Source organism: Danio rerio, chromosome 2 (genome assembly GCF_052040795.2).
Source record: "Danio rerio strain M-AB ecotype USA chromosome 2, GRCz13ab, whole genome shotgun sequence".
NCBI lineage: Eukaryota > Metazoa > Chordata > Actinopteri > Cypriniformes > Danionidae > Danio > Danio rerio.
This window is the reverse complement of record NC_141022.1, coordinates 8430348-8443697: the sequence shown is the minus strand read 5'-3', so window position 1 is coordinate 8443697 and position 13350 is coordinate 8430348. Positions and strand designations below refer to the sequence as shown.

Here is a 13350-nt window from a genome sequence, read left to right as displayed (position 1 = left end):
AATTAAATGAAGGATTAAACAGAAGCTCTCGTGCTAAATGTGGCAAACAGTTACCTGAAAACTCCATCCCACAGACTTCATAGCGGACTTGAAGCCAATGGAAGTCTTTTATCCACTCTTCGAAAAGTGTAGATGGTGGATTAACATTCAGAACATGGTCACTAGTAAGATGTGTCATTATTTGTAACTTTAGATGCCATGGTTTCTAAAACAAAATCTGTCAATCTGTGTTATCTTCTTTCTCATCTTCAGCGCTTTACAATTTTTCGCGGTAGTTGCTCTCTCTGTCATCCCAAGCTAGAATGCATTGACTGAGTTATTAACAGCTGATGTTTCAGCGCCAGAGCAGTGGGCCAATGAGAAGAGTGTGAAGGCGGGGCAAGCATTACGGACTTGGCTTTGTTTACTTCAGCAAGTTGACATGACAACTGTTTTAAACCATTCCTGAGCACTGCGTTTCCCATTTCAAGTGCAGAGATGCATGAATGTCTCTCAAATCTGCGCATGTGATGAACATTTTGCAGCAAAAAACGGTCGCACACAACAATGTTATGCACTCGCACAAATGCTCCCAAATATATTTTAATGGTCGCATTTTCGAGCCCTGCATTAGAAACAGACATTTTCTTTAAGTCTTATAATTTGATGCTGCCGCCCTGTAGCCGTTTCATCGCTGTACTGGTTGTTACCAGGTTACAGAAAAAGTAGCATGCTCAAAACATCAAATCAGATAAGAGGAACCAAAAACAAATATGGTGTTTACGACATCACAGAGAAGATAGTATTTAAAGACTTAAAAGCACAAACTTAAAATGTACGCAATTGACAAATAGTCGCAGACAAATTAAACTTTAGTGACTAGGCAGCACTGTCCTAATCGGGCCAGTAATGATCCTGTCTACTGTTCCAAGCGTCTCTCATGCTGGCCCTGGGCCATCGGGCAGTCCTTATTGTTGAGCCCTGTACACAATCTAGGGCAGGGGTGGCCAATCCTGTTCCTGGAGATCTACCTTCCTGCAGATTTCAGTTGCAACCCTTATCAAACACACCTGTCTGTAATTATCAAGTGGATTTCAGGTCCTACCTAATTGGTTCAGGTGGGTTTGATCAGGGTATGAGCTAAACTGTACAGGAAGGTAGATCTCCAGGAACAGGATTGAGCACCCCTGCTCTAGGGACTCATTTTACCTCTTGTAAAACGGGGCATAATAGATAACCTTCAAGCTATCTGGTTGAATTGTGTTTATTTCACAATATGTAATGAAGAAAAACTACATTTTGCATTGTCAGATTTTTGTAATATCAGTCGTACAGCCCTACAGTGTAAATGTAAAATGTGGCTTTTCAGACTTTTATTCTGCTCTCCCCAACACTCCCGCGCTCATTCTAAAATTAATAAACTATTTAAGACATCTGGTGACTGTTATATTGTAAGGTGCCAGAACTGATGTTATCTTGCTCGTTTTGTGATGCGTTCACAGGATGGTACGCTGTTTGATGGGCGGCCGATCGAGTCTCTGTCGCTGATTGATGCAGTGATGCCAGATGTGGTGCAAACAAGGCAGCAGGTGTATAAGGATAAGCTGGCTCAGCAGCAAGCAGCCTCCGCCTCCAGCGCCACAACAGCTGCTGCTGCCAAGAACGGAGAGAACACGGCTAATGGGGAGGAGAACGGCGCTCACACGCTGTCTAGTAAGCGCACACGCTGCTTTCTAATAACAGAAGTATATGTAGTTCATAGTACAACCTCATGAAAAACTGGTTATTCATCATTTGCTCACTTTGATGAGGGGTTTGACACTTAAAGGGATAGTGCACCCTAAAATGAAGATGTACTCCATATTTACTCACTCTCAAGTGGTTTCAAACCTTTGAGTTTCCTTCTGTTTCACAAAAAAAGAGACATTTTGAAGTATGTTGGAAATCTAGCCATTTAGCATGATGTGAAATGAAATATGGCATGGACGCTTCTGTGGTTATAAAGAAGATATGAATGTTTAATGAGTTTATTAAGAGCTGTAGTGTGTGGTTTAATCTGTAAAAGCAATGCTAGGTTTTCAAAACCATGGGGTAAAAGCCTGCTAACACCCTTTCAGAAAGGTTGGAGGCCTTTTAAAGCTGTGGTAAAACAATCAATGTGGTCAGTTTGTACAAAAGGCGTTGTTTCTAATGAAGATCATGGTGTTTTCCACTTACTGGATGTAAGATTTCTCTGAAATGGTTTCTGCCTTTTCCTCTGACAGACCACCACTCAGACATGATGGAGGTAGACCGAGCCGTGGAGATCCCAGCCAGTAAGGCCATGGTGCTGCGCGGCCACGAGTCAGAGGTCTTCATCTGTGCATGGAACCCTGTCAGTGATCTGCTGGCATCTGGGTCAGTATCAAAGCCACAGTTTAGACAGTCACTAAAGTTAATATTTAAGGCCATGGAACGTCTTAATTAGTGCAACAAAGCCATTCAAATGGAAAGGGAAAAAAAATTATGCTGCAAAATAGCTTATGGAGGCTTATATTTTAGTATGTTATAGGTAGGGTTGGACAGAACCTGCAGACTTTCTTTTTTTTTTTTTACTATTTCTGCTGCGAAATTAGTAAAAAAAAAAAATCTGCGGATTCATACGGAATGATTTCGGGAATATAATAGCATTATAACTTTATATGAGTTTTAGGCTGGAATAACATGGGGCTGGGCAATAAAATCGATATCGGCATTTGTTGACCGAACACCATTGTCAATTTTGATTAAAAAATAAATAAATAAAAAGTTTGGTATAGACTTTAGGTATAATTCAATTCAATTCAGCTTTATTTGTATAGCACTTTTACAATGTAGATTGTGTCAAAGCAGCTTCACATAAATGGTCATAGTAACTGGAACAGTGTGGTCCAAGTTTTAGTGTTTTAGTTCATTTCAGTTTAGCTCAGTTCAGTGTGATTTAATCATTACTGAGAGTTCAAACACTGAAGAGCAAATTCATCGATGCGTAGCTCTACCAATCCTGAACCATGCGAGGCAGTGGCGACAGCGGAGAGGGAAAAAAAACTTCACCTGATGGGAGTGAAGAAAAAAAACCTTGAGAACCAGACTCAGTTGGGCACGACCATTTTAATTTCTCCGCTGGCCAAAAGTCTTTTGCAGAGCTTCATTTGCCGTGGTTGGTGGTATAAAGCACTGTAGTTTTATTAAAATGTGTCTGCTAAGTATGCACCTTGGAAGGAATGCCAATAAGCTTAGGGGTGAGTTTGTCATTTCCAATGGAGGCACGCGACTTGCACGACACACACATGGGAGCTGCTGAACTTGTCTGAATGCTGCGAGTGCACCGTGATTCATGCAAGTTAAACTAACCTAAGTGCTTCACACTTTGTATGGAATATACAGATTTCAGCAATAACGGTAGACTAATTACCTGAGACAAACACAGCACATCCAAACACTGCAGTGCTTTTTACTTTTCTCCATAAACTTGCATTGAAGCTGCAGCAGTAGTTTGTCTGTTTGTAATCCTCTGAAAAAACAGTTTTGCCTAGTTACGAGAGACGCCATAGAAAATGATGAAGAAGATCACGCACTCACGCTTTTAATGTGTGAATTTTGGGTTGCATCATTGTCACTTCAGGTCAGAATAACAACACATGTGAAAATGAGTGCAGTATAGCAGCAGTAAGGACATTGTAAATAAATGATGTAAGGATGTCGCCAGAGTGGCTTTTTGGTTTCTTTTCTTGTGCATCCCAGCCAATAGCTCCCCATCTGGAAGATTATTTTTAGCACAGGGGGTAATATAGTCATTCTACCTTTACCATTGCACACGTTGCAACATTTGTCACAATATTGAAATTTAGGTACCAATCTGTACTGACGTTTTATAATCGTCCATTTCTCGCTAACATAACAGGTGAACTCAGTGGGCAATCAGCGGTGTTTAAGTATGTGCTCAACAGCGTTCAAATGTTAGCAGGAAATGGAGGTTTTTAAAATGACATTACCCAAACTCCAGTATTGTGACGACACTATGACATACTGAATATCGTCATATGTCTAGTCACAGCATAATATTTTGTCATTTCCGAATAGGACTTTATCTCTGTGTCTTTTTGGTTGCCACCAGCTCTGGAGACTCTACTGCACGGATCTGGAACCTGAGTGAGAGCAGCACTGGAGGATCCACTCAGCTGGTGCTTCGCCACTGCATTCGGGAGGGGGGGCAGGATGTACCAAGTAACAAAGACGTCACCTCATTGGACTGGAATGTGAGTTCTGGGACTAACGCTCATGACTCCTCTCACACATACACACTCGTTTATCACATCATAGAGCAAATTATTTAATTTCACATTTGTCTTTTGTGTTGGACAGAGTGAAGGTACACTTCTAGCCACAGGGTCCTATGATGGATTTGCCAGGATATGGACTAAAGATGGTGAGATTCATTAACTTTTTTTTTTTTTTTTTTTTTAATTATCATGAGTTGAGAAAAATCTGTTCATCTTATCAACATTTTATTCCTGGCAGGTAATCTTGCCAGTACACTGGGCCAGCACAAAGGTCCTATATTTGCTTTAAAGTGGAACAAGAAAGGAAATTTTATTCTCAGCGCTGGTGTTGATAAGGTAAAGTATAATCATATGCATGTGCATGTCATATTACAGGGCTCCAGTCTGGGATTAAATGGGTTTCTGTCTGTGTTGCTAAGTTTTGTTAGAAGTTGCAATGGTGTAACTACCAATGCGCTAGTTTAAAACTGACAAGTGTTGCCATTCCTGCTGAGTATGAGACAAAACAACCGAACAACAGGTCTGAACTGTGCACTACTTTGACCATGAATCAGCTCAGAACAGAAATTAGCAAAGTGAAAATTTGCTTGTATAATCAAACTGGTGTGATCAGTCTTGGCTGGTCTCTGAAGCGTGCCATCACACACAATCAGAACGCACAACATCAGCTGCTAAATTCAATTGTGACCGCTTTCGTTGAGGCATGGAAAGAGATGTGCGGTGCTTGTCGTAAAACACAATCTATTTTTTTAAATTAGCTGCTTCAGTCCAACATATATATTACCATGATGATGAAGCTGAAACCAGGGTGGACATTTCATCCAAGACAATGATCCAAAACACAGCGAACAAGAGAACTCACAAATGCTTTCAGAGATAGAAAATCAAGCTGTAGAATGGCCCAGCCAATCACCTGACTTGAATCCGATAGAAAATACAAAACAAAAATCAGATTAGCCAAGACCCACACAACTATTAAGATCTCTGGTGAGTGGTTCTTTTACATTTACAATAATTAAGGAAGAGGGTTGCTGATTAACTACTGAGAGATTTCAGCTGCTGTCTGGGCTTTCACTCCCTTTCCACACCTCCCTTTCTTCATGTGTTCAATACTTTTTTTTCTCAGTGTCATTACATTTTATTACACAGCTTTATTTGTAAACTGATTAGATTTGATTTCTTTTCATATATGTATTTCTTTGGTTGTTATCAACATCTGCTGAAAATTTCAAGTCAACAGGACTTTTAGAAATAAGTTTTCTGAGAAAAATAATGACGTGTTAAATACTTTTCCCCCCCATTGTACATCATATAACTCAGGATATTCTTGACAAAGCTACAATGCGTACCCAATCTGCCATGATACAATGGTAAATAAAACTGTTGTCATGCCAACTTTCTAGTTTGCAATGGTTGCCCCACCTCCAATATCGTCTGATTGGCCCTCTGCTTTTGGAGATAACAGTGATGAGCTGCGCTGCTTGTGTAAAGTTTAGAGATGTTGACATGGCATGCAATAACATGTAATGGTAAAACACATCCGTCAACTGCTTGTTTACATTGGAATACAATAGAAAAATAGCGTGTTGGAAAGGATAAATGCATTCTGTGTAAACGGCCCCTTAGTCTGTAGCCCTGTTGTACTCCATCAAGTAGTATGTGGTGAAACTGAAATGTTAATGAGTTTGCGTAACTTTCAGACCACCATTATTTGGGACGCACACACAGGAGAGGCCAAACAACAGTTTCCATTCCATTCAGGTGAGTGACAAAAATCACAAGCAGGACGTTTTTGTCTAAATTTTGACATTTAGTCAATTTTACTAATTCAGATTTTTTTTTATCCAAATGTGCCAATTGTATGTGAACTTGCTTGAAAAGAATAGTCAAGAATGGTTCATTTTTGTCTCCTCAGCTCCAGCTCTGGACGTGGACTGGCAGAGCAACAACACATTTGCGTCCTGCAGCACAGACATGTGTATTCACGTGTGTAAATTGGGCCAGGAAAGACCAATCAAAACATTCCAGGGCCACACAGTAAGCCTCTTATATCCAGTATAGTAGAAATAGTGCATATATTCTGACTTCATTTACATGGTATAACTGTTACATGGTCAATAACTGTTGTGAACAGGCCTCAAGTGATCACTCTTAAAACTCTTTCCTCAGAATGAAGTCAATGCAATCAAATGGGATCCGACAGGGAATCTCTTGGCCTCCTGCTCTGATGACATGACGCTAAAGGTGATCTGCAAACAACCTTGATTTGATTTCTCACTACCTTGATGGAAATCTCTTCACTTACAAATCTGAATTAATAGTTTATTAATAATGTGGATTTGTGTGTATTGAATGTCAGCTTTGGAGTATGAAGCAGGACACTTGCGTTCATGACCTGCAAGCCCATAGTAAGGAGATCTACACCATAAAATGGAGCCCTACTGGACCTGGAACCAACAACCCCAATGCCAACCTCATGCTGGCCAGGTACTGGCCACGTTATTTAGTCCGTACCCAGAATAAAAAATACATATAAAAAAAAAAAATCATCTTTGTAAACCCAAACAGGAGGGGGGTTTAGCCTTCCCAGATTTTCGTCTATACTACTGGGCTACACACATTCAAATCTTCACATTATGGTTGGAACAATCGGCTACTGCCCCAGACTGGCTTAAGATAGAGCGAGATTGCTGCCATCCTTATGATCTTGGAGCAATGTTATTATCTCCAGTGATAACAGACCAAACAGTAGTTAATAGTATTGTTACAAAGAATCAGTTACGTATTTGGAGACAGATAAGAGAGTATCTTAAGATAAAATCACTTTCTTTCCTAATCCCAATTGCAAATAACCCATAATTTCTCCCTTCAAAATTAGATACAACCTTTAATCAATGGAAGAAGTTGGGTATAAACACAGTTAAGGATCTTTATATAGATGGGGTTTTAGGTTCCTTTACTCAATTACAACAGAAATATAACCTTCCAAAAATACATTTTTTCAGATTTTTACAAATAAGAAATTACCTGCGCACACATAATGTTTCCCTAGAGGAGGTCCCGCCCTCAATTGCTGATGATTGTCTCACACAGTGCAGGGGACAAAAACATCAACTATCTCTAATTTATAAAAGGTTATTTGCAGCTAATGCCCCCACTACAAAGATGATCAGAGAAGAATGGGAACGAGAGTTTGGCATCAAAATTTCGGAAGAGATTTGGCAGAATAGCTTAGAGGACATTGATAAACAATCAATCAACACTTGACTATGCCTCATCCAGTTCAAGGTCTTACATAGGCTACATTTCTCCAAAATTACATAGGATTTTCCCCAACATATCTCCCATCTGTGATAAGTGCAAATCAGAAGAAGCTGATTTAGCTCATAGTTTTGTATTCTGTCATAAAATACAGAGATTCTGGAATGAGGTCTTTAAAGTGCTTTCAGATGTTCTTGATCAACATATAGATCCTGACCTAATGCTTATTATAATTCTTCCCCCCAAAGCAATGCATTGTAACTAAAAGTTGTTTTGATTATCACTGTAGTGTATACTTACAGGCTGGGCTTGGGGTGTTTTTTTTTTTTTTTTTTTTGTAAATTTATGCATATCAGAAAACTAATCCTGTGATTATTGTAAGTTTATTCAATGACCAAATAAAAAACTTATTTGACAAAAAATACATATAAATACATTTGGATGCCTTACTTTAACCGGTATCAACCAGCACAACAAAAATGACTGAAGACAACCATCTTAAAATACTGTGAATAATTATTGATTATTTAGAGTGCCCACTATATCATATGTTCATTATCACAATATACTGTATAGAATTACTAAATATCGGCCGATGTCTGATGTATACACACTACAGTAGATTTGTTTTTTTGTATTTTGTGCCTGAAGTGCGTCATTCGACTCAACGGTGCGTCTGTGGGATGCTGAACGTGGAGCCTGCATCCACACTCTGACCAAACACCAGGAGCCCGTCTACAGTGTGGCCTTCAGCCCAGATGGACGGCACCTGGCCAGTGGCTCCTTCGACAAGTGTGTCCATATCTGGAACACGCAGGTACTATAGGGTCTTTAACCATCGCTTTACTAATTTTTCATTCGTGTCAGATGAATAAAATGAAGAATACACTGCATACATTTGCCTTGGCTACCTGTTCAGTGTTGACCAAAAGAAAAGAAGAAGCTTCTGCTCAGCAAGGTGGCATTTATTTTACAGAGGAAAAACTGTAATGTTGTGAAATATTGCAATTAAAAATAATTGTATTCAAATTATTCAAAATGTAACCCTTGAAATGAAAGAGATAATTTGCTCAGAAGAACAATCTGAACACAAAGTATATATTGAAGAAAGTTGAAAACAGGGTTTCCGTGGAGTCTTGAAGTCTAAAATGTAAAAATCGAAATTTTAAGCCTTAAAAAGTCTTAAATTCGCAGTTCTAGGTGTTAAATATTTTTGCACAGGCCTTATTTTTCCAATGTCTATGTAACGCTACATCTAATGCTCATTTAAATTCTTTTTTGTTGTTATTGTAGGTTTTCGTGGTGTTGTAGTTTTTTATTTCACTAGTCCAAATGTAATTCGCGGTATTATGCTGCGTTCACACCAGATGTGGAACACACATCAAGCGTGAGTGATTTACATTTTAAGTCAATGCAAACGTGCAAATAGACATCCTGCGGCGCGATACGCGCAAATGGCACGGCATGAATTAAGCGTTTTGCTGTTTGACTCACGTTTCACACGAATCGCTTGAGTTCGAAAATCTGAACTTCAGCGGACATGCACGCTGTGTTACCCAATCAGGAGCTTGCTTTTGTGGGGGCCTGATTGTGACGTATCGCCTGTTGTCGGTGTCCCGAGGGAAATCCTCCAGCCGACACTGACAAAAAGTTTAGCAAATTTGGCTGGGCTCAGTCAGAAGCACCGCTGAAAGCTTTACAATATGCTGCTGCTTGTTTTCCAGGCTTTATTGGTGATAATGGTCAAGAATGTTGCACCATTATTGCCTTTTTAGCATGTAAATAGAGGACAAAAACTAACTAGCCAGTAATGTGAGCTAAATAAAAAAAAAACGTCAGTGTTTTTTAGTAAGTGTACTTTTTTGCAATTATTCTTTCCAAATATAATTGTAGAGCAACCCATGTTCTGTTGTCAATAATATTTAACTCTAATAGGTAGATCTGTCCGAGATATGAACAAAAGTAAGGATGACTCAAAGTTTGATTTGAAAAATCTTGAATGGTTATAAAAATCTTTATAAACATTAGAATAAATTATAAAAAATAATTAGTTTAAACATCTTGAACGATATTAATAATAAGACTTAATTCCGGAAACTTTCTAATTCTCTCAACAGATTCTCTGCAGATTAATGATAATGCGAAATAGCCTGCTTTAACATCTGCAATTATATTAAATAAGAAAACATTTATGAACAACTAAAGAGACTTACTGAAATGTTACCAATTCCAAATAAAAAAATACCTACAACATACATTTAGCCCTTATCTGGGTTCAAAAACATGCAACATGTACAGTCAGTACAAACCTCTCATCTTTATTCTTCACCAGCACATGTAACCTCTGAGATCATAATATTTCAAAAGGTGATGATAATAGTTAAACATGGCAGTTTGTTCATGTTTTAGGTTGCTGAAAGAATCGTTTGCTCCTTTGTTTTTTCGGGCTTTGCTGTAGCGTTTGTCCATTTCTCAAATGATGTCAGTAGAGACATCCTGTGACATCTTAATAAATCCCTCTGCTTTACTTATTGTATATGTTATCTGCAGTATGTTATTCCATTTGCAAAGATATTTCATTTACGCCACTACAGTTGCAGCTCTAAGTCGTGCTGGTATTAATTTTTTTCTCGAAGGTATTAATAAGGTATTAAATTCAACTTCAGAAGTTCTGTATATACCTTGAAAAAACAAGCTTTGTGTAAAAGCTGATTCTACTTTTCATTTCTTCTCTATATAATGTGCAGAATGAAAGATTTTCTAACATTCAGCAGTATCGGTGATGGGTTCCCAAATCTCTTCTTGTGTACTGCAGAGCGGTGCTTTAGTCAACAGCTACAGAGGGACCGGCGGTATTTTTGAAGTATGCTGGAACTCCACTGGAGACAAAGTGGGCGCAAGTGCATCAGACGGATCGGTGAGTTTCACTACAGCCATGTTGTTTCACATTAGAATGAATCGTCTCATACATTGTTAAAGGGGCGACCTATTATGCATTTTATAAGGGGTTTAAACACCGTTGTGTGCTAACAGTGTGTGAATATAGCCAGCCTTTAATGGTAAAAATAATTGTTTTGTATTTTATTATAATCACACAAAAAAATAAATAAGTCTGCAGAAATCTCTTGACATTCTCCCTTTATACATGTCATCGGAAGGGGAAAGCCATGCGCATTAATGACGATGTCTTCCTCATTAGCATAAACAGCCTTGAGTGAGAAGCAGCCATCCGTCATTAGAGTTTTGAATCTGCCACTATGGTGACACAAAGCCATGTATAGCTCCGCCTTCTTTTTAAAAAGTGCTGGGAGCACAATCTAATTTGCATTTAAAGCCACAGTCACCAAAACTGCAAAAGCCTACAAGCGGCAGTTTTAAAAAGTTACTAAAATAAATGTGTGGTATTTTGAGCTGAAACTTCACAGACTCTAAGGATATCAGAGACTTTATTGTAAAAAAAAAAGGCATAATAAGTCGCCTTTAAAACAACAATAATGATATTAACATTGACAGTAAATAATAGGGGTGTAACGGATCACCCGTACAGATCACAACCCTTGGTTGGGAGTGCACGTGACCCGTGGATTAATAACTTTTTTGATCTTGTAGTTTAATCTAACATTTATAACAGTTGCAGAGAGATCGCCTTCCACGTCATTTAAATCACGTGTATGAAAGCATTTTGGCCGCTCCTGTAAAATATAATGATGACGGGAAAAAGTTGTGGTGGGACCTAAATACTTTCTTGGGGCCGATCATACCGAATGAGCTTTTTGCGTTGATAGGTGCCTTTTGTAAATGGTTTTACTATTAGCTGCGGGAGTATTTTAACCGTCAGCTACGTCGTGCGCTTGCAGTTGAAAAAAAGTCAACTCTGTGCGGAAAAACCGCGTTGCGTCACTTACGTCTTTTTTGTTCTCCGATCAAATCACCTCCGATCAAGGCGCCTGCACTGTTTGTGTTGTCAAGACAACAACCAGGACTTTTGTAGATGCAGAAGAGACTTGTGGTTGCTGTTTTGAGTTATCTAGAGCTGTATGACTTTACAAATCTTAAGTATCACAACAATATTAAATATTAAAATTATATTAACATCAACAACAGCGCACTGGCACAATACCCAGCTGATTCAGTTGTTGCCTAGTGACATAAAAAAAAAAAGCACACCGCGCTTCTTTTTTTTATTGTCAACAAAAAAGCCAGTGCGGTGCGCCTCACGTTTTTGGAACGTAAATGCACGTTCGGTGTGATCGGTTGCTAAGGCTGTTAATTGAAGGGGTTTTCTGTCACTGTATGTTTAGCCTGCATTAATGCATTCAGTGTAAAGCTTCCAGTGTTGGGCAATAGTGGCTACAAGTAGTGACGCTACTAGCTTAACTACATTTCTCAATAGCGTGGTGTCTGGCCGATGAAAGTAAATCAATATTATGGCGAGAATGACAATTTCTAACTAATAGATGTTGCTAAGATACTTTTGCCAAAAAGCTTTTAGCTTAGCTTCCTACATTTCCCAGAGGGTAGCTTTTGTTGTAGTTAAGCTACATTTTAAGTAGATAATAGCTTTGCTCACTACGTTTTTCGGGCCCATTTTATATTGTGGCCTTAACTAATATGTACTTACATAGGAATTAATAGTTTGTTACAATGTACTTATTGTGTAAATACATGTATTTACTGTGTACTTATGCTTGATTAAATACATGTATGTAGTTACATTTGTAGTTACTTTTGTTATTACATTTGTAAATACACTGTTGACCATCCCTTACACCTTAACCCACCCTCAAACCTACCCATGCCACCAAACATGTCTATAACCCAACCTCTATCCCAACTCAAAAACACCACGTGTTCTCAAATACATTATAAACACAGTAAGTACGTTGTATTTATTTTTTTGTTGTAAGTACATAGTAGTTAAGGACACTTAGTATAAAGTAGAACCCATTTTTCAAGTAGCTTGCCCAACACTGAAAGCTGCAAAATTAAACATTAAAATATTGTGATCCTAATCCAAACCCACGTAACATGAACAATAAATGATAATAATGATTTGCATGTTTATTAATCCTTCTGAGCGCTGCATTCAAATCTGCGTGTAATCGAGAGAGATTCAGTTTTTACACTTTTTTTTGTGAGTTACAAACAATTAAATAACACAGAAGAACTGGAGAATAGTTTGGTTCAGATATAAACACTGATGTTTATGGTAAACATTAAAAGCTCTCTTTAATGGAACTTAATGCTGGTGAATGTTTGACACTGGTGAAAGCAATTACACTGTGTAACCAATAGGTGGCGACAAACAAACATCAAAATTATGTCACTGAATAGGTTTTCAAATATGATCCACCTATAATGAAAACAAGGTCAAAAACTGTTGAATCATTCATTCATTTTTTTTATTTTCTTATCAGCTTAGTCCCTTTATTAATCCGGGGTCGCCGCTGCGGAATGAACCACCAACTTATTCAAGTTTTTACGCAGCGGATGTCCTTCCAGTCGCAACCCATCTCTGGGAAACATCCACACACATTCACACACACACTCATACACTACGGACAATTTAGCCTACCCAATTCACCTGTACCGCATGTCTTTGGACTGTGGGGGAAACCGGAGCACCCGGAGGAAACCCACGCGAATGCAGGGAGAACATGCAAACTCCACACTGAAACGTCAACTGAGCCGAGGTTCGAACCAGTGACCTTCTTGCTGTGAGGCGACAGCAATACCTACTGCGATGTTAAATTTCTTTATTTAGCGTTTTCAACAACAGTAGCAAGGTCCTTTTTTGTATAGAATATTT

General features: G+C 38.6%; 1 protein-coding gene across 11 annotated transcripts in view; it reads left to right on the top strand.

The window, feature by feature from the left end:
• tbl1xr1b (TBL1X/Y related 1b) overlaps positions 1–13350 on the top strand; it is a 34877-nt gene that overhangs the window by 16128 nt on the left and 5399 nt on the right. For all 11 annotated transcript variants that reach the window (XM_087238981.1, XM_087238983.1, XM_087238977.1 and 8 more), the window contains 11 exon segments: positions 1482–1692; positions 2244–2376; positions 4115–4256; positions 4363–4426; positions 4519–4616; positions 5981–6041; positions 6196–6317; positions 6450–6524; positions 6640–6767; positions 8193–8358; positions 10357–10458. In XM_087238981.1, coding sequence (XP_087095107.1) covers positions 1482–1692; positions 2244–2376; positions 4115–4256; positions 4363–4426; positions 4519–4616; positions 5981–6041; positions 6196–6317; positions 6450–6524; positions 6640–6767; positions 8193–8358; positions 10357–10458 — 1302 coding nt within the window.